This window comes from Mytilus galloprovincialis, chromosome 6, assembly GCF_965363235.1.
Source record: "Mytilus galloprovincialis chromosome 6, xbMytGall1.hap1.1, whole genome shotgun sequence".
Lineage (NCBI taxonomy): Eukaryota > Metazoa > Mollusca > Bivalvia > Mytilida > Mytilidae > Mytilus > Mytilus galloprovincialis.
In genome coordinates, this window is record NC_134843.1 from 1,523,268 (window position 1) to 1,544,987 (window position 21,720).

A 21,720-nucleotide genomic window follows, 5' to 3' on the forward strand; every position below is an offset into this window, starting at 1 on the left:
TTTAAATATTCATCCCTTATTTTATTGAATTTGTATTTACATTGTATCATAGATCAAATGTATTCGATAAGTGTATGTCCACTTGTGTTTATATGTCTTTTGATTGCGTTAAGCCATTTCAATCGATATTTTATAGTGTGTATTTCTTTGTTGTGATGTTACACTATTGTTTCAGAAAAGGGCGAAAGTTTGGTACCATTAAAACGTTTAAACCAGCAGCATTTGTTTGCACCTGTCCTAAGTCAGGAATCTGTTGTTCAGTAGCTGTCGTTTGTTGATGTGGTTCATACGTGTTTCTCGTTTCTTGTTTTTATATAGATTAGACAGTTGTTTTTCCCGTTTGGATTGTTTTACACTAGTCCAGTAATACTTGGGGCCCCTTATAGCTTGCTGTTCGGTGTGAGGCAAAGCATCGTGTTGATGACCGTACTTTTTTACCTTAATGGTTTACTTTTATAAATTGAGAGTTGTCTCATTGGCACTCATACCACATATTTTATATCTATATAGAAAGTCTGATAGAAACTATACATCGTATAGAAAACAAGACAAGTGTAACACATGGTCTAGAAACTATGACAGGAACAACACATGGTCTAAAAACTATGACAGGAACAACATATCGTTTGGAAATCATGACAGGGACAACACATGGTCTAGAAATCATGACAGGAACAACACATGGTCTAGAAACCATGACAAGAACAACACATGGTCTAGAAACCATGACAAGAACAACACATGGTCTAGAAACTATGACAGGAACAACACATGGTCTAGAAACCATGACAAGAACAACACATGGTCTAGAAACCATAACAGGAACAACATATACTCTAGAAACTATAACAGGGACAACACATCGTTCGGAAAGCCTGACAGGAACAACATCTTAATACCTGATAGGAACTACATATATAACTACACAACGCATAGTCTTAAAATTTTTGAGGAACAACTCATAATAAATAAACCATGAAAGAACAGCACATATAATCTGAAAATTCTGACAGGAGCAACACATGGTTTAGAAACCTAGACAGGAACAATACATGGTCAAGATAATCTAAATTGGAACAGGTTCCTCGGTCTAGATAATAATAATTTTTCTGATTTGGTCAAGGTTCCTCTGAATGTCCCTCTGGTATCCTTCAAATTCAACTGAATTGTCTTATAGCAAAATATTTGAAAAATACATTCCTCCTTTCCATGCGCACGTGTTGATTTAGTATGTGTTACTTGACTTTGTATATGTAGTTTATTATGTTGAAATATTCAGTTACTCCATCTTTTACATGTTTTACTTTCATTTAACATATAGGGTAACAAATCCAGAAGTTTCAGCATTGTTAAGCAGGTTAAATAGAATTACAACGCCATCGTATGGTGACGTCATGAAACCTGTCTGGGAATGGTACACAAATAGGTAATATTTTAAACCTTAGTTAAGCTAATTGAGACTCCCGAACACTTTCTGACATGCACGTTTACGTCTCAATAGTTGTTGTCTACTAGAGCGAGAGTCTGATTGTAACTGTTATGAAGAACACGAAACACCTAACATTTATGTTTTATTGTTCATAGTCTTAGTTTGTTTTTTCTCTTTCTATTATTGAGAGCCATTGTTTGTCCTGTTGCATTGTTTGTTTTTTCTCTTTCGATTATTGAGTGCCATTGTTTGTCCTGTCTAACTGAATAAGGCATTTCTGATTCCAAATAGTCAGTTACATTTACTACAGCTATAAGGGGGGGACGTCTATTTGTTTAGTTTTTAGCTCACCTGGCCCGAAGGGCCAAGTGAGCTTTTCTCATCACTTGGCGTCCGTCGTCCGTCGTCGTCCGTCGTCGTTAACTTTTACAAAAATCTTCTCCTCTAAAACTACTGGGCCAAATCAAACCAAACTTGGCCACAATCATCATTGGGGTATCTAGTTTAAAAAATGTGTGGCGTGACCCGGTCAACCAACCAAGATGGCCGCCACGGCTAAAAATAGAACATAGGGGTAAAATGCAGTTTTTGGCTTATAACTCAAAAACCAAAGCATTTAGAGCAAATCTGACATGGGGTAAAAATGTTTAACAGGTCAAGATCTATCTGCCCTGAAATTTTCAGATGAATCGGTCAATCGGTTGTTGGGTTGCTGCCCCTGAATTGGTAATTTTGAGGAAATTTTGCTGTTTTTGGTTATTATCTTGAATATTATTATAGATAGAGATAAACTGTAAACAGCAATAATGTTCAGCAAAGTAAGATCTACAAATAAGTCAACATGACCAAAATGGTCAGTTGACCCGTTTAGGAGTTATTGCCCTTTATAGTCAATTTTTAACCATTTTTCGTTAATTAAAGTAATCTTTTACAAAAATCTTCTCCTCTGAAACTACTGGGCCAAATTAATCCAAACTTGGCCACAATCATCTTTGGGGTATCTAGTTTAAAAAATGTGTGGCGTGACCTGGTCAACCAACCAAGATGGCCGCCACGGCTAAAAATAGAACAACGGGGTAAAATGCAGTTTTTGGCTTATAACTCAAAAACCAAAGCATTTTGAGGAAATCTGACGGGATAAAAATGTTTATCAGGTCAAGATCTATCTGCCCTGAAATTTTCAGATGAATCAGTCAATCGGTTGTTGGGTTGCTGCCCCTGAATTGGTAATTTTGAGGAAATTTTGCTGTTTTTGGTTATTATCTTGAATATTATTATAGATAGAGATAAATTGTAAACAGCAATAATGTTCAGCAAAGTAAGATCTACAAATAAGTCAAAATGACCAAAATGGTCAGTTGACCCCTTTAGGAGTTATTGCCCTTTATAGTCAATCTTTAACCATTTTTCATAAATCTAAGTAATCTTTTACAAAATCTCCACTGAAACTACTAGGCCACAATCATCTTTGGGGTATCTAGTTTGAAAAATGTGTCCGATGACCTGGCCATTCAACCAAGATGGCCGCCACGGCTAAAAATAGAACATAGGGGTAAAATGCAGTTTTTGGCTTATAACTATGAATTCAAAGCTTCTAGAGCAAATCTGACAAGAAGTTAAATTGTTAATCAAGTCAATATCTATCTGCCCTGAATTTTTCAGATGAATTGGACAACTGGTTGTTGGGTTGCTGCCCTCCAATTGGTAATTTTTAAAGAAATTTTGCCGTTTTTGGTTATCTTGAATACTATTATAGATAGCGATAAACTGTAAACAGCAATAATGTTCAGCAAAGTAAGATCTACAAATAAGTCAACATGACCTAAATGGTCAATTGACCCCTTAAGGAGTTATTGCCCTTTATAGTCAATTTTTAACAATTTTCATTAATTTGGTAAATATATGTAAATTTTTACCAAATATAGTTCTCTGTTACTAATGGGCAAAGTTCATTATAGATATAATTGTAAGAAGCAAAATCGTTCAGTAAAGTAAGAACTTCAAACACATCACCATCACCAAAATACAATTTTGTCATGAATCCATTTGTGTCCTTTGTTTAATATGCACATAGACCAAGGTGAGCGACACAGGCTCTTTAGAGCCTCTAGTATTAATTAATTCGTTCAATATAACGGTATAATATTTTTATGTAAAATATTTTTTTCTCTCCAGATTTATAAATATTTTAAAGGACATAAGACAGTCACGGAATGAAGCTGGTCAGTATATTCTTTGGGAAGAAGCTTCGAAAAACAACTTAAATGTAGGTATGATAAATTATTTACTTAATGAGTTATGATAAATTACAAACATTTTAGATCCCTTTAGACAAGATCCTCGAATACTCAAAGTATTTATACATCTGAATATTACAGATTAAAGTAAATATTTTACCATGCCATCACATAATTTACAAGATATAAATTTCGTCTGTTGATGTCCTATTGCCGTATTACTAGCTTTCAATAGTTATCAAAGGTACTAGGCTTATAATTTTGATACTCAAGACGCGCGTTTCTTCTACATAAGACTCATCAGTGACGCTCAGGTCAAAATAGTTAAAAAGCCAAACAAATATAAAGTTGAAGAGCATTGAGGATCCAAAATTCCAAAAATTTGTGCAAACTACGGCTGTGTTTCTCCAGGTGGTCGTGATAGTGTGCGAACATTGGTCCGTCGACTTCCTAGAGGCAACCGAAGAGCAAGTCGTATTGTCAAAAGACATGCCCTAACAGGCTGGCACTGTGCAGGCAGGTTTCAATAGAAGAATGAATGACTATCTATGCTCGAACATGAGAAGCTGACAATAGTTATCAAAGGTACCAGGATTATAATTTAGTACGCCAGACGCGCGTTTCGTCTACATAAGACTCATCAGTGACGCTCATATCAAAATATTTATAAAGCCAAACAATTACAAAGTTGAAGAGCATTGAGGATCCAAAATTCCAAAAAGTTGTGCCAAATACGGCTAAGGAAATCTATGCCTGGAATAAGAAAATCCTTAGTTTTTCGAAAAATTAAAACTTTTGTTAACAGGAAATTTATAAAAAAAAATGACCACATTATTGATATTCATGTCAACACCGAAGTGTTGACTACTGGGCTGGTGATACCCTCGGGGACGAAGCGTCCACCAGCAGTGGCATCGACCCAGTGGTGTAAATAGTTATCAAAGGTACCAGCATTATAATTTAGTACGCCAGACGCGCGTTTCGTCTACATAAGACTCATCAGTGACGCTCATATCAAAATATTTATAAAGCCAAACAATTACAAAGTTGAAGAGCATTGAGGATCCAAAATTCCAAAAAGTTGTGCCAAATACGGCTAAGGAAATCTATGCCTGGAATAAGAAAATCCTTAGTTTTTCGAAAAATTAAAACTTTTGTTAACAGGAAATTTATAAAAAAAATGACCACATTATTGATATTCATTGGTCAGATGAGAGTCGGTTTATGTTTCAACCAGTAGACGCCTTAATACGGATTTCGCGGGGAAATAATACGGCCTATGACCGAAACAACATTTGCCCTATGCTTTCATTCGGTTCTGGTGGTGTTACAGTACGGGTTGCTTCTTTTACCGTTGTAAGCCGGGTATGCATATCCTGCAGGGTCACATAAACAGACAGACATACAGAGATTAAGTACCTAAAATCATTGTAGTCCTTCATTTTTATAATCCCCCAGTTGCGGCAACATGCTCGCGACCCCTTGTACATGGACGACAACGCTAGACAACCCAAGGCAAGGATTGTAACCGAGACAAAAGAGCAAAAAGCCACTTACACTATCTTTTGGCCTTCCATGTTTCCATACATAAACCCTATCGAACATGTCTGGGATGTCACTGGCAGAAATCTCAATCGCAGAGACCAACCTTCACAAAATTTTGTCGATTTAAAAGTGGTAATTGTTGATGCATGGCTTAGATTTCCTCAACTAAAGTTTTGAATGCTTGTAACGAGTCTCGGAAGAGAGGTTGTTACACATGCTATTGACTCAAATACTGACATTAAATTTGACGAACATATCAAAGATTATTTCTAGAAAATTTTAATGATACTGCCAATGGGTGATTAATTGTTGTAAAAAAATTAAATCACAGTGAAACTTAAATTCCGTTTCTGATTTGTGTAATTTACACTATTTTTATGAACGGAAAACCTAAATGCATAGAACCTTCATAAGTGACCAAAATTAAATTTGTGGTTTGTTTATGGTATATGTTAGCAAAACTGCTACATGAACGGTTTTTTTTTTCGAGAAATAAATGATATTTTAGATAAGAAAAAATTTTGATGCGATTAAAATAGATGGTGCTTAATTTTTGGCGGACTGTATAGTTATCAAAGGAACCAGGCTTATAATTTTGATACGCCAGATGCGCGTTTCGTCTACATATGACTCATCAATGACGCTCAGATCAAAATATTTAGAAAGCCAATGTTATTTATAAAGAGAAAAGAAGTTTCTTGAATCAAGAGGACCACTGATTTTGGCAAGTATTCAGCATTAGAACAGAATCATAATGCTACATCGCTAAACGGCAATAACAACATAAATAAACATAATGCCATTGAGCTACTTGAGCTAGTCTTTTTTTAAACTGTGTAAAATCTTTTAGGAAGTAAAAGCATATTGGTAAACAAGTACTACAAAGCTTCAGCGCCATTCAATTTCTCTATTGAGACGATACGGGTTAAAATTTCATTGTTGGGAAGATGATAACAAGCATGGTTAAGATGTGTTCTTGTCTAACCATTTTCAGGTTTCAATATTATTGGTTAGTTCATTTATTTATGATTATTACACTGATTTTTATTTCATAGATAGCAAAAGATGCAATAATTCAGATCTGGTTAGGAGGAGGCAAGGAAATTCTCAAAGCCCTAGACCAAGGATATCGTGTTCTGTTTTCATCTTGTTGGTATTTAGATCATTCAAAATACGGCATACATTGGACAGATTATTATCTCTGTGACCCAACGCATCATAATATAAGTAAGATATAGATAAATGTTAAGAGCTAATTCTCTAATGCTTGTATAGTAAAACTTTGGTTGGCTTGCTTGTTTTGTTTGTATAACTCAAGCTTTGTAATTTAGATCAATAAAATCTTCAAACAATGTATAAAGTTAAACCTATATATATATATTATTCAAATTAGATCGTTATCCCAATAACAATTGTACAACAAACAAGCTAACCAAAGTTTTGCTCTACATGCATTAGGAAATTAGCTCTAAACATAGTAAAAGAGGGACGAAAGATATCAGAGGGACAGTCAAGATATAAATATCTAGATATAGTAAATACGAGAATTGAGAATGAAATATCACTCTCTATTTATATATTCTTCACATAAAATCTATTCAAGTCAACACATATCAAAAAGGTTTAAATGTAAGAAGATTACTTTATATATAAAACATATCAAAAATATACTTCAAATCGACTTAAAACAGATCCTGCAATTCAGAATAAATGTTATTGTCCACGTTTTGTATGACCATATGTTACCTAAAATCTTAGCTTTATATAATCTATTATAATTTTTAAATTATTTCTTATATCGGTTTTGAATGAGATATATGTCTAGTATTTGATACATATATGTCGATATATATTTATCTTTCATGTCTTGTTTGATGTGTTTTAGAATTTCATTGATTTAATATCCAGGGGCCTGGTTTTCGAAAGTATCATAAGATATGTCATAAGATATATCTTAGGACACATTTTATGATCATCTTATGACTATCATATGATATGTCATAGGATGTAAATCAAAGCTGTCTTAAGACAGTCATAGCTATGATGCTCTTATGACTGTCATTAGTGAACATCATTTTCTATTATTTTAAATAATGTTTAAAAAGTATAAAATATAAGAATGAAAATGAAAAGTATGAACATATTAGTTATTACTATTCTTAATATTTACGAATATTTTTTTTTCGTTATAATGAACCTGAAATTTTATACAAAAAGGAATTGAAATATGAGTTGATAATTTGTGTAAATTTAGTTTGTAATATATGTTTAATCTTCAACTTCGCTTTCGTGTATCATCATACATGCATTGTTATTTAACTGTGAATACTTTTTAGATTCGGTACATCGAGTACCCGCTTAACGAAATGCCCGTGCACATACGTAAATATAGTACTATTAAATAAACTAGGAACGAAATAATATGTATATCTATTGTACAAAACCATAAGTTAGAAAAGAATTCCAAATTGTATGTCGCAGGAGATTCAAAGAATCTTTACTATTTAGCTAACAGAGAAACACAACAAATATTTTTATTACAATTAATATGAAATTATGCCAAAAAAGTCATGAAAAGTAATTGAAATTTTAGTTGACAATCATAAGACCATCATAAGTCATGTCTTAGTCATAAGATACTTTCGAAAACCAGGCCCCTGTAGTTAATGTTAAGATTTAATCGAACAATCAGAGATCATTCGTTACAAAAACTAGTTTAATACTGACATAAGTGTCTCGCCTAAACTGAAGTAAAATTTCTTAATGTCCTTCTTATTCAGTAACATTATATTGATACAGTTTTCAGTACTTTCTGTTTCATTTTAAAATCACTATCAAAATTGCCTTCTTAATGATTACTATTAAGCATCGCATGTTTTTCACAAAAAAAAAGTTATAAAGCCCAAACACGCATTTAAATTCAAGACAGGATTTAAAAAACTCAATATAACCCCAGCTTTAGTTTACTGTGCTATATGTCCACAAAAGATTTATCACCGCATTCAAATCAATACTCGGAAGAGTGCCAAATCTATTATGTTGTTGGAAAGAACTGAAACCCAAACTGAAAATCCAAGTAAAGGCAATATCAGAATACCGCAGTTCAAAGACATAAATCGATTTGCCAATTTTATCCGAAGCTTTGTAACATAGAGGGAAATAAGGATGTTGAATGATTTCAATATTTTATAAACAATAAAAGAGAAGCGAAAGACACCAAAGGGACATCTAAACCCATAACACGAAAAAAACATGAAAAATGCATGGCATTTAGCAAAAATCCTGGCCCCCCTTTTTTTGGGAAAATTTGTGGATCACTGAAGCATGACTGCAGCGGGCCCCCTCTTAAGCAGTCAATTGGCTCACTAAAATGACAACATTACGTGACAGGAATACAGTACAAATGAAGGAAAGAACACTCAGGATAGAGAAATATATAAATGAATAATATAACAGGACTTTATAACAAATAAACCACAGAATAACAACTGACACCTTATATGCACAGTACATGACAATATAAGTTTAAATTGTGCATCACACGAATGTTTTAACGTCACAGTTAAATTTCTAAAAATAGAATATAATGTTATTTTATATATTTATAAAGTTCGAATGTCCTGTAAAAAGTGCAAATGTCATGATGAAAAGAGTAAATGACTTTTTTTTTTTATTTTCACTTAAGAAAGCGCAAATATATATTAAAAAACGTCCCGTGCTAGACTAAATCAATACAGACCAAACACAACCGTAAGTTTTATTGCATTGGAAGTTTGTAAAAAGATGTGTAACATATATTATATATTTTTTAGTCGTCCTAAACATGAATCAAATATTTGGACGTTAGGCAACCAACAATCAATCAATCAATTTTCTTGAACAGATTAAATAAAAAAAAAATCATTTGGATATACTACATGTATATATATATATATTACCGTATTTTTGATAAGACGACAGATTTTTTATCTTATTTTGTAATCTTCATTCATATTAATTTATATTATAGAGTACCAACCCTCACTTATAAATGGTAAATATTAAATGCTTGTCTTGGTGAATTTTCGTGTTGTTCCTATAATGCTTTGTAAGTGATGCATTTAATTTCCATAATATAATGATTTTTCCTACAAAGTATGCTTATTTCAGTCGCTTTATTCCACATCATGATTAATTATTACCTTATTTATAAAAGTGCCAATTTTCATATGCTTAACCCACAGCTTATGGGTATTTGTTGGTTGATATGAGCCTCTATGTTAAGGTTCAGATTATTTTAGTATTACAATTTTTAATTGTTATGGATAATATGATTCATACTTTGTTTGACTTTTTTTTACTTTTTTTTTTATAAGAGCGTCACTGATGAGTGTTTTGTAGACAAAACACGCGTCTGGCACAAATATAAAATTTCTATCCTGGTATATATGATGAGTTTAGTATGCTTACCACACGTTATTCTCTACAAGTGGGATGTTTAACTATAAGTAAAACTATGTTTAACCCGACATTTCCTTGGATATGACGGTTGTGAGCCTTTCTTTCTTTTTGTTGATATAGTCTAACTTTTGATTTTGATAGTTGAAATGAACAAACCTTTTTGGAATTTACATTGGAGTTCGAAATTTTGATAATAATTTTTGTTAATAAGATACATCTTTTACAGGCGCATTATTCAGCCCAAATGACTGGTCATTGTTATCATCATATTATATTAGTCATCTACGAAAATCAATGCCTATTTTTTTCGGATCCTTTATCCTCCATATATTCAATTTAAACAAATTGTTCTAATTTGATATACAAAAACGCAAAAATAGAACAGCCAAAGTAATCTTGTACTAATTCAATTTTGACTATGGGAGTGTCAGATTTCGTAAAATTTCTAATTATTTTACATCCTTTTTTAAGCTTTGCATGTTTTAAATACGTCCTGAATGTGCTGATATATTATCCGCTTACGTAAAGCAAACAAAAATCAATGTATTCTGTTAGTATTGCTGTCATTTGACGTATCGTTTAACATGTTTAATTTCTTACAATATGTTTTTATTTAAATATTTGTTTTATATAATAATCATGTAGTTGTATTCCTAAACCAAAAGTTATTGTAAAAGAGGGACGAAAGATACCAGAGGGACAGTGAAACTCATAAATCAAAAACTAGGGGTGGTCTCAGGTGCTTCGGAAGGGTAAGCAGATCCTGCTCCACATGTTTCACCTGTCGTGTTGCGTATGTTATGACAAATCCGGTGAATAATCTAATTCGGTAGGTCACATTTATGAAAGAGAAGGGGATTGTTTGTAGTTGCGACGTAAGGAACATATCCGATATCATTTTGTGAAACGAATATTTCATAGGTTCTTTGTGTTAAAAAAGTGTAAATGTTTATACATAAAAAGAACCAAATTATAAATTATATAACTTCTAAGTCATAAATGATATGTCATGTTAGAAGGAAATTTAAACATCGAAATAGCTGTATGTACCCTTTAAAGTTCTCTTACAAAATGAAGAGAGAGAAAAAAACAGACAGTAAAGATGACAAAACAATTCGTCTTATTTGTTGATTTGGTTTTAAAAAGATGTACTCTGTGTTAAAATAATATATTTAGATAGTTAAATTTTCCAATACGTTAACACATACTATGACATTAATTGTATGTGCTTACTCTGTGACTGGGATTAAGAACTAATTGAGAAAAAAATGATAAGGATATAAATAGTGACTTGTTCATAATTTTTTTCACTATATTACAAATCGAATATTTTGATAATGTCCAACTTATATTTCATTTTCTTTTTAACAATTGCGAGATGTGGTATGATTGCCAATGAGAAAATTTCCAACAGAGTTCTCATAAAGTGAATGAAAGCCATTATATTAATTCAAGTTCAGCTAAAACCATTTATTATAAACAGATCTCAAAAGAAGAGAAGACAAGATATTAGGCGGAGAAGTTTGTTTGTGGAGTGAATATATAACCAGCGAGTCTCTAATGTCAGTAATGTGGTAAGTTAGAGATATGTTTGGGTTTGTGGAGTGAATATATAACCAGCGAGTCTCTAATGTCAGTAATGTGGTAAGTTAGAGATATGTTTGGGTTTGTGGAGTGAATATATAACCAGCGACTCTCTAATGTCAGTAATGTGGTAAGTTAGAGATATGTTTGGGTTTGTGGAGTGAATATATAACCAGCGAGTCAACGGTTATCCTTTGAGGCTCCTTAATCTTATTGTTTCATTTTGACTTTTCTCTACGTATTTCCTTCAAAGTTTATTTCTTGGAGCTGCCTATCCAAAAATTAGTCTGTTAAAAAAAACAGGAATTGTGTTTAATTACCATTTCCTGTGTTTCTTCCGAATTTTTGTTCTGATCGCTCCCATTATATCTGCCGGCATTGTGAAAAACTTGAACAGTGGTATACTACTGTTGCCTTTATTGCTCATTTTGAAAATTCATTTTTCAGAGCAATAAAAAAAAGTAGTGGTTGAACAACACAATCAGTTAAGGGCCAACTTAACATTAAAAGTTCACACATGTATCACATTTTATTAACTGAAAGTTTCTTAGGAATAAATATCAATGCAATACAAAACAGTAACTACAGGTCGTGTTATACAATCGGGGACCTCCAGGGGTATCAACATAGTTTACATATAAATGAGAATACTTTTAACTTTAAAATGTATATCTTTGTTGAATTGACAGGCCAAGAGCATCTGCTGCTGCAGAAAGATTATGGAGTAGTTCCACAGTTATAAGTATACAATCAGCTGGAAGACGTCTACAGGAGCATCGGTGTAGAATGTTGAGGTAAAAACTATAAGAATGCCAATGGGTGAACTTTCCATCCAAGTCACAATTAGTAAAAGTAAACCGCTATAGGTCAAGGCACGGCTTTCACCGAACAGCAAGCTATAAAGGGTCACTTCCATTCACAATGATGTAATACAAGAATTTTCTGTTTCATCCGTTATCGTCATTATACAATGGTATAGAGATAAGGTTTATACGTTTATGAGACAGGTCAGCATCCCAAGGAGACCAAAACACACCTGCATCTGAACAAATAGTCATAAAAATACAATATGCGAAATTCTGGGTCTGTCAATAAATAATATAGAGATTATATAAAGTTCCTTCAATTACAAACACATCATGAATGTCAAAATACTGACTATTGACGAAGTCCTCGACTTAAAATACCAAACTGCAAGCAAGGTCTGCTATGATTATGAAATAACGAACGAAGACTACTACAATTAAAATATGCAGCATTTCGAAATAATGTCCATAAAAAATTGATGTTTTGAGAAAACACATATACCTAATACATGTACTGTATTTTTTTTTATAATCAGTCCTTGTCTACGTTTGGCATGTATATTCAACCAGTTTATGAAGCTACTTGGTAGTTACGTTGCCTGAAATGTGAATCCAAAACATGTATTTATATGTTGACTTCAAACAGATTCAACTTCAAATGGATTGCTAATGTAAAATAAGGTATGAGGTGATCCTTGATAGAGGGTTGCTGCTCACAAAGAAGTTCAAAATGGCGAAGTTGAAATCATCCATTCGTAAATTTCACAGACGCCATCACCAGTTGGTTCACCGTTATGGAATAAAAGAGGGACGAAAGATACCAAAGGGACAGTTAAACTCATAAATCTAAAACAAACTGACAACGCCATGGCTAAAAATGAAAAAGACAAACAGAAAAACAATAGTAAACATGACAAAACATAGAAAACTAAAGAATAAACAACACGAACCCCACCAAAAACTAGGGGTGATCTCAGGTGCTCCGGAGAAAAACCGTTTCACAGATGATATCCAATATGTTCCTTACGTCGTAAAAACAATCCCGTTCCCTTTTCATGAAATTAAACTACTTACCGGGTTTGTAATAACATCAGCAACACGACGGGTGCCACATGTGGAGCAGGATCTGCTTACCCTTCCGGAGTACATGAGATCACCTCCAGTGTTTGGTGGGGTTCGTGTTGCTTAGTCTTTAGTGTTATATGTTGTGTCTAAAGTACCATTATTTGTCTATTTGTCTTTTTATTTTTTAGCCATAGCGTTGTCAGTTTAATTTCGATTTATGAGTTTGACTGTCTCTCTCGTATCTTAAACCGCTCTCTTATTTGCTGTGAAATAAAGGTTCCAAAATTATGTGCATGTCATTCACCCATTTTACCAAACAAGCTATATATATATAAGAAACCAGGTTTAATCCATAATTTTCTTTGTTAGAATTGCATGCATGTTCCAAGCAAGGATTATGACATTTGTTTTGCATTCGCTTGGTGTGTTTGAACCTTTTATTTTACAATTTCATATGGACTGTGAGTTTTGAATTTCCCTTGGAGTTGGGTGTTATATTTGTTGTACCTTTCATTGTCATAATATTAATACCATACATTTTTTTTACATTTTTTCAGACGGGGACTACAAGTTGGCCATATAAATGGACCAGACTATTGTCTGTTACCTAAACATAGAAACGATTTTAAGAGTAAGAATATTAAAAAACGAAATGCAGAAAAAATGGAAGAAATGAATCTCGGATATCGTAGTAGTCTTGTTTTTAAGAAAATTAATGTAAGTAAATATCTATTACATCTACTTAAAATAACACATACACATAATTACACGTAATTGTACACTAATTCCATCCAGATATAACCAAAAGCAAAACTTCAGGAAGAACAAATAAATGTGTTATTAATGAAAAAATCAAAATAAGGTACGTTATCACGTGTTTCCAAAACGTTTGCATATAGTCAGTAAAAATACATGTAATTAAGTTAGATAATGATGAGGGGGGGGGGGGGGTAATAACGACCTTGACTTCCCATGTAATTAAGTTAGATAATGATGAGGGGGGATTAATAACGACCTTGACTTCCCATGTAATTAAGTTAGATAATGATGAGGGGAGGTTAATAACGACCTTGACTTCCCATGTAATTAAGTTAGATAATGATGAGGGGGGGGGGGTTAATAACGACCTTGACTTCCCATGTAATTAAGTTAGATAATGATGAGGGGGGATTAATAACGACCTTGACTTCCCATGTAATTAAGTTAAAAATGATTCTGATAAGTTCGTAGACTGTCACTTTTTTTTTGCCTTCTAGCATTACCTAAGATATTGATTGTCAAAATGCACATCTAGTGCTGAAAAAAAATGTACCGTTTATGTTATTATAAGAGTGATTTTCCTTACATGAGGGATTTTTACCCTCTATTGTGTTTTGGGCAAAAATCAAAGAAGATAGAGGGATAGAAAAAATAAACAGACTTAATTATCAGCATTACATGATTAAAAAGTAAAATCACAAAAAATACTGAACTCAGAGGAAAATTCAAATCGGAAAGTCCTTAATTTCTTTCGTGAGTTCTATTCTCGTCTACAATGTAAGAATGTATCAATTGTTGAATATTTATAAAGACCAAGGTTAGCGAAACTTGCTCTTTAGGGCCTCTAAATTTTTTTTTCAATCAAACATGATTCTAATAGTATGATAATAATGACTGATTAAACTACTGTTTATTAATCTATTACCTTTTCTTTTTTATTTCAGAATTTAGAGCCATTTCTTATAGGACTAGTATTTAGTATAAGTGGTGCCTTATTTATTTTACTTTTAGCTTGTTTAAAATTTAAATCAAGAGTTTTTGTAATCTGCTGGACATTTAAATAACTTATTTTTATATAAATATTTTTATACTTTGTTTTATTTCTACGGCCAGCCAACTTTATATAATAATTGACTCTTGATGAAATTGTTACAATTATTTATTAATGCCATAGACATGATGCGATTATAAATCATTGTATCAATTGAAATCAAAAATCAACAATTGATTTTTTATAAGATATTTTGTTCCTCTCCAATTTTCTAGAATTTGCTCAAGATACTTTTAAACTGCTCCCTGTTTTTAAACTAAATATATGTTATGTTTTTACTCCGAGGAATAATAAAAAAGGAAAGTCCCTAATAAAATGGTAAAATCAAAGCTCAAACAAATCAAACGAATGGATAACAACTTTCATATTCCTGACTTGGTACAGGCATTTTCTTAAAAAAAAAATAGAAAATGGTGGATTAAACCTGGTTTTGAAGCTAGCTTAACATCTCAGTTGTATGACAGTCGCATCAAATTCCATTATAGCGACAACGATGTGTGAACAAAACAAACAGACATAATTAGGTAAAAGCTACTGTTGTTCTAAAGACAAATTTCCAAAAGGCTTATAAGGGACGCTCTAATCAAAATTTTACAAAAAACTTTATCGAAAGTTAACAAAGTAGGAACGTGTGAAACAACAGAAGTTGACAACTGTCGTTCAGTTCACTCCCATGTCAAACAATGAAGACGAAGTTCATTAGAATCCCAAACGAACTAACATTATTAAAATACAATAACAAAAGAAGTATATGTAATGTTCATCAAATGTCTGTGAGACTCTTTGGCTAAAAGTAAACGACGAAGTAAAAGTAGACCATTATATCTCATTTAAGATTAAATTCGTTACAAGAATTGCCTCCGTACGCTAAGCAGTATTTCTTCCCTTTTATGAAAGAACGCCCTTCTTTGAAAAATTATATAATTTTGGTATCCACAAAGAGAAGACGAATATCCAGGGTGATGCACATGCATAGAACGAGACGCTTATTATGTCGATGCACCCGGTATTGGAGTTTACTCTGGTGTTGTTTGTTACCTAGATTTAAATATTTTTTTTTTTTATTAATCATTTATGTGATTTGAATATCGGTAAATCACTGTTGTCTAAATGTAAGAGTTCTTTCGCTAAGTAGCTCAGCAGTAATAACAGTATTCAAATTTGTTCGCCGTACGCGGCATTTCGTCTACAAAAGACACATCTGCGTAGCTCTAAATAAAACAAATAATAGCCAAATACAAAATTGAAGAGAATTGAAGACCCTAAATAGCAAATAGTTATCAAAGGTACCAGGCTAATAATGTGATACGCCAGACGCGCGTTCCGTACCCATAAGACTCATCAGTGACGCCCAAATAAAAAATAGTTAAAAACAAGCCAAACAAGTATAAAATTGAGGAGCATTGAAGATCAAAAATTCCAAAAAATTATGCTAAACGTACTGCCAAATATAGCCAAGTTAAATAAATGCAACGGTAGTATACCGCTGTTCAAAAGTCATAAATTGATTCAGAAAAATCTGGATTACAAACTAAAACCGAGAAAAACACATTAACTATAAGAGGAAAACAGACTTACTAATTGCATAAAAAACGCCAACATACATAAAACGGACTATTTGATAACAACTGCCATATTTCAGACTTGGTTCGTGACATTTTAAGAAAAAATGATGGGTTGAACCCGGTTTTTGTTTGTTATCGAGATTTGAATTGGTTTTTTTTTTTATTATTTATTGATGTGAACTGAACATCGTTATACCACTGTTGTCTACATTTAAAATTATGGTTTCTCAATAAATAATGCAAATTTAGTGAATATGTTGAGATAAAGGATACAACAGATACAGTTAAGTCGGTCTCATATCTTGACTTGCATCTAGAAATTGACAATGAAGGTCGGTTGAAAAACTAAATTTTACGACAAAAGAGATAATTTCAGCTTCCGAATTTTGAACTTTCCATTTCTATGTAGCAACATTACAGCAGCGCCTGCTTACGGAGTATATATCTCCAAATTGATACGATATTCCTATGCTAGTGTTTCCTATCATGATTTCCTTGATAGAGGGTTGCTGCTCACAAGGAAGCTATTAAACCAGGAGTTTCAAATGGTGAAATTGAAAACATCCCTTCGTTAATTTTACGGACGCTATCACCAGTTGGTTGACCGTTACAGAATAACCGTTTTACAGATGATATCGGATATGCTCCTTATGTCGTAACGACAATCCACCTCCCATTTCACCACGAATGCGACATATCGAATTAGACTATCTAAAGGGTTTGTAAAAACAGGAGCAACACGACGGGTGCCACATGTTGAGCAGGATCTGCTTACCCTTCCGGAGCACTTGAAATCACCCCCAGTTCTTGTGGGATTCGTGTTGCTTTGTCTTTAGTTTTCTATGTTGTGTCTTGTGTACTGTTATTTGTCTGGTTGTCTTCTTTTTTTTAACCATGGCGTTGTCAGTTTATTTTCGATTTATGAGTTTGACTTGTATCTTATGCCCCTCTTTTAAAATTTTGACTAATAAGCTAATTGTAGAAATTAAGCTACGAAATGTATATGCCATATGTTATAATAACCCAATTAATGAGCAGAAAACGAGTGGGAATATGATATGAATAAATTGACAAGTTCCATCTTCAAATCATTTTTCCAACCTAAAATTAGACTCACAGCCGAGCAATTCGACGGGCGCTTACACTTCCTTGGCACCAGAGATCACCCCTAGTTTTGTTTGAACATATTCGAGTGATGTTGCTTGATGAGTGTTGCACTTGGTGCTTATTAATTTTTTAATTCGTGTGTTGTTTCAACCGGTAATAGTCTTGTCTGTTATTTAACGTAAACATAAGCACGTTTCGATTTCAAAATGTCATATTTCAATGAATAATTAAAAATATCGAGAGCAAACTTTTGTGGTGGCTAAATGTGAAATCAATAATACAATAAAATTATCAAAATATGACAAAAATGTATTGCAATACTTTTGATCATGCAGAATCGCTATTGATCCATTTGTTTCAAAAGCGACCATGGCATAGACTAGCGTCCGACTTGTTCGGTGTTGATTATTTTTAGCGATACATTCAAATACCAAATAAATACCGTTAGTTTTCTCATATGAATAGTTTTACACTACTTTTTCATGTCGGGGCCTATTATAGCTGACTATACGGTATCGAATTTTCTCATTGTTGAAGACCGTGCGGTTGTCAAAACCTGCTCAAATTCACTCTATTTGAACTTTGGTTGATAATTGTCTCATTGACAATCACACCATACCTCCTTGTGTTTATATTCAGAAAACAACCTTCTCTAGTCGTTTAAAGTCTATTTTCACGTGACATGGATTATATATCTTATTAACATTCAAAAAGTAAAATCACAGAAATACTAAACTCAGAGGGAAATCAAATCGGTAAGTCCATAATCACATGGCAACATCAAATGACAATACACATCAAAAACGAATGGACAACAACTGTTATATTCCTGACTTAGTACAGACATTTTCAAATGTAGAAAATGGTGGATTAAAACCTGGTTTGTCCATGGATTTATGAGTTTTGAACAGCGGCATACTACTGTTGCCTTTATTTATAGCGCTAAACCTCTCATTCTGTACGATAGTCTCATCAAATTCCGTTATATTTGCAATGATGCTTGAACTAAACAGACACAATAAATAAAACAGTCAAAATACGGGTACAGTAGTCATCATCGTGTAACAATTTAAAACAACTCCCTCCATTATAAGGGTATCGACACGTGATGAGTAGTACACGATTTTACAATACTAACGGACAAGCCGAAAGGAGCATTCAAACTGTTAACAACATGCTTAAAATTGCGGAGTATAAATACAATTTTTGCTTTCTTTTTGTGATAACATCGTTTGCTTCGGTTAGAGCCAAACATGACTTTTTATGGGGCGCTAGCTAAGAACATTGATACCAGTTGCTTTGATAAACCTCATCTCTGAATGGGCTAACGTTGGCGAGTTGTTAAAAAGGGAAGATGAATATAAATTGAAACAAAAACAGGATTATGACGGACAACACTTTGCAAAAAATAAAAAATAAAAAAAAATAAAAAAATAAAAAAATAAATATTGTGTTTGGGTAAAAGATCAAACAAAACAAGGAACAGTTAAAGCAGAATCAAATAAACCGCGTTTGTATATCATGTTAACTGACGATGGCACTTTTCAAGTATACCTGAAATTGTTTAAAAATAAAACATATTTGTCAATTTTCTAGTTTCCTAATCTATGGCTGATTTTCTAGTTTCCAAATCCATTGAAGATGTTCGGCAAATGGAGGACAAGACAATATATATATAACAAATGAGTTGCCTTTAATAAGTTGCTTTCTCAAGAATCATACTTTCTCCAACTGTCAGATATCCAACATAAATATAGCTAATAGTTATCAAAGGTACGAGGCTTATTATTTAATACGCCAGACTCGCGTTTTGTCTACATAAGAATCATCAGTGACGCTCAGATCAAATGTTATAAAGCCAAACAAGTACCAAGTTGAAGAGCATTGAGGACCCAAAATTCAAAAAAAAAATGTGCCAAATACGGCTAAGGTAATCTATTCCTGAGCTAAATACGGTGTACAGAGTTATCAGAAATAAATGAACGATTTTTAAATTCTCGAGAAGGAATCTTTGAAACAATAGTACAGGCAGTCACTGTAATAAAGCTGAAGTATTGTAGATTGTATATTAAGAAATTAAAGAGTACCAAAACATTAGAAATAACAGCAAAAAAACATCATATCATTAGAAAAAGTATACAAGAAAAGCAAAAACCATACCAAAATCAAAGTAAAAACTCTTTCAAGCGAGAGGCAGACGAGGACAAAAACTAAAAGTGTAACAGCACAGCCTAAGGAAAAAGTTGAAAAAATCAGTTGAGAAAAAAACATCAGATTATAACAAAACAATAATAAACAGATCTGAGGTATAAGGAGAGGTTGAGATCTCACAAAACATGTTAAATCCCGCCAAATCTTTGTGCTTGTCAAATATTAGAATGAAATTTATGTAATTTCGTTACGCAATAGACGAAATTAATCTTTTGTTCATGAGTATCAATTTTTCTTCTGCGTTCAAACAATTTCCCGCACCCTTAAATCAAACATAGGAACAAAAGCTTTCTTTTGGCAGTCATGTTGTTGTAGCTTGTGTGTTTTTGTGAGAGAAAAAAAAATAGATCCATCCATTTTGCAACATGAGCAACATACCAGAACACCATAGATCACCCCTAGTTTTTAGTGGGTTCGTGTTGTTTAGTCTTTAGTTATCTATGTTGTGTTTTGTGTTGTTTTATTTGTCAGTTTGTCTGTTTTTCTTTTTAAGCCATGGCGTAGTCAGTTTATTTTCGATCTATGAGTTTGACTGTCCCTCTGGTATCTATCGCCCCTCTTATATATAATCTTAACTTATATTACAATATTAAAGTAAACATTCATATTCAAAAAGAGGAAGTATTCTTATATTTTGTATTTTTCAAATTTGAATGTTGAGTTTGAAAAAAAATACCATGCAAAATTCTAATGTGTTGTTATAAAAAAGAAATTCTATGAAGACAAGAAATTGTCAAGTTTGAAAAAACATTGGTCGGGGTTTTTATATTGTTCGTTTTTTTGTTTTTTTTTTAAATTTAGAACTTTACTAATTTAATGTGTTTAGTTGTTAGGAAAGTGGGATCTCTAATTTGACAGAAAAGTGTAACTATATGATTATTTGATTGAATGCGATATTCCTGTTTGATTAATGGTAGATACTTTACTTTAGAATAGTGGATATTATTTCTTTATAAAACGATGCATCATTTAATTTGACAGATCAGTGGGTCTTTTTAATCGCGCAATCAATATTTTTTTTTATATATATTTGAATAATATGTTTAAACAGTAAGTATATACTTGTACTAATTGGACATAACAAGTATGATAGAACGGAACATTTAGGAGGAGGACCCAGAAAGGTGGTAAAAAATCTATACTAATAAATCATAAATGTGTTAAGGGTTATGGGTCTTTAATAATTAGCTACGCGGTATGGGTTTTCATATTGTTGAAGTTACAACGTTTACGTGAAGAGTTGTCTCATTGGCAATCATATCACATCTCCTTATCATATATTTCACGAAAGACTATTTACTACATTTTAATAGTGACATATCGAATGAGACTTACCACCGGGTTTGTTGTTTACATGAGCTTCACGATGGGTTGTCGCGAGCACCTGCAATTGCCCTCGCTTTTTTGTGTGGTTCTTGTTGTTTTACCTTAATTCTGTATGTTGTGTTTTGTATACTGCTGTTTATTTTTAGGTCTTCTATTTTTGCCATGGTGTCTAGTTTATTTTCGCCTGTTGAGTATTGATGTCCCTCTTTTGGTGCGTGTCGTTGTCGACTTTAATGATGTTCCTTTTTTAAACAGATAACCAGCTTATATGGCGGTTTATAATAAACTGACTTTTCTATAGACGGGTATTATCAAGTATATATTGACATAAAATGGGATATGTAATAACTTAGCTAAATCTTGTATCAATCTTTTTTCATTTCAGAAATTAGTTTTCGTAATCGATATTTTGATAGATGCCTTGAATCGTATCAGTTAATTGAGGAAACCGAACAAAATACATACAATCATTTTTAATCTAATGTTTCTTTATTATATACCAGATAAGAACATTTCATTTCATATTTTATTTTTTGTCAATGGCCTTGCTGGCAGTTTTTATCTTCTTAAACACAAAGACATTTAAACGTACTCG

At 32.7% G+C, this 21,720-nt stretch overlaps 1 protein-coding gene across 1 annotated transcript in view; it reads left to right on the forward strand.

Annotated features, from left to right (window-relative positions):
* The window catches only part of LOC143078495 (beta-hexosaminidase subunit beta-like), a 31,795-nt gene extending 16,951 nt beyond the window's left edge, over positions 1-14,844 (forward strand). Inside the window, exons 8-15 of the mRNA XM_076253356.1 lie at positions 1,322-1,426; positions 3,605-3,695; positions 6,267-6,438; positions 9,221-9,244; positions 11,135-11,225; positions 11,925-12,029; positions 13,664-13,827; positions 14,810-14,844. Coding sequence (XP_076109471.1) covers positions 1,322-1,426; positions 3,605-3,695; positions 6,267-6,438; positions 9,221-9,244; positions 11,135-11,225; positions 11,925-12,029; positions 13,664-13,827; positions 14,810-14,844 — 787 coding nt within the window. The remainder of the gene's footprint in view (positions 1-1,321; positions 1,427-3,604; positions 3,696-6,266; positions 6,439-9,220; positions 9,245-11,134; positions 11,226-11,924; positions 12,030-13,663; positions 13,828-14,809) is intronic.
* Positions 14,845-21,720: the final 6,876 nt, after the last annotated feature.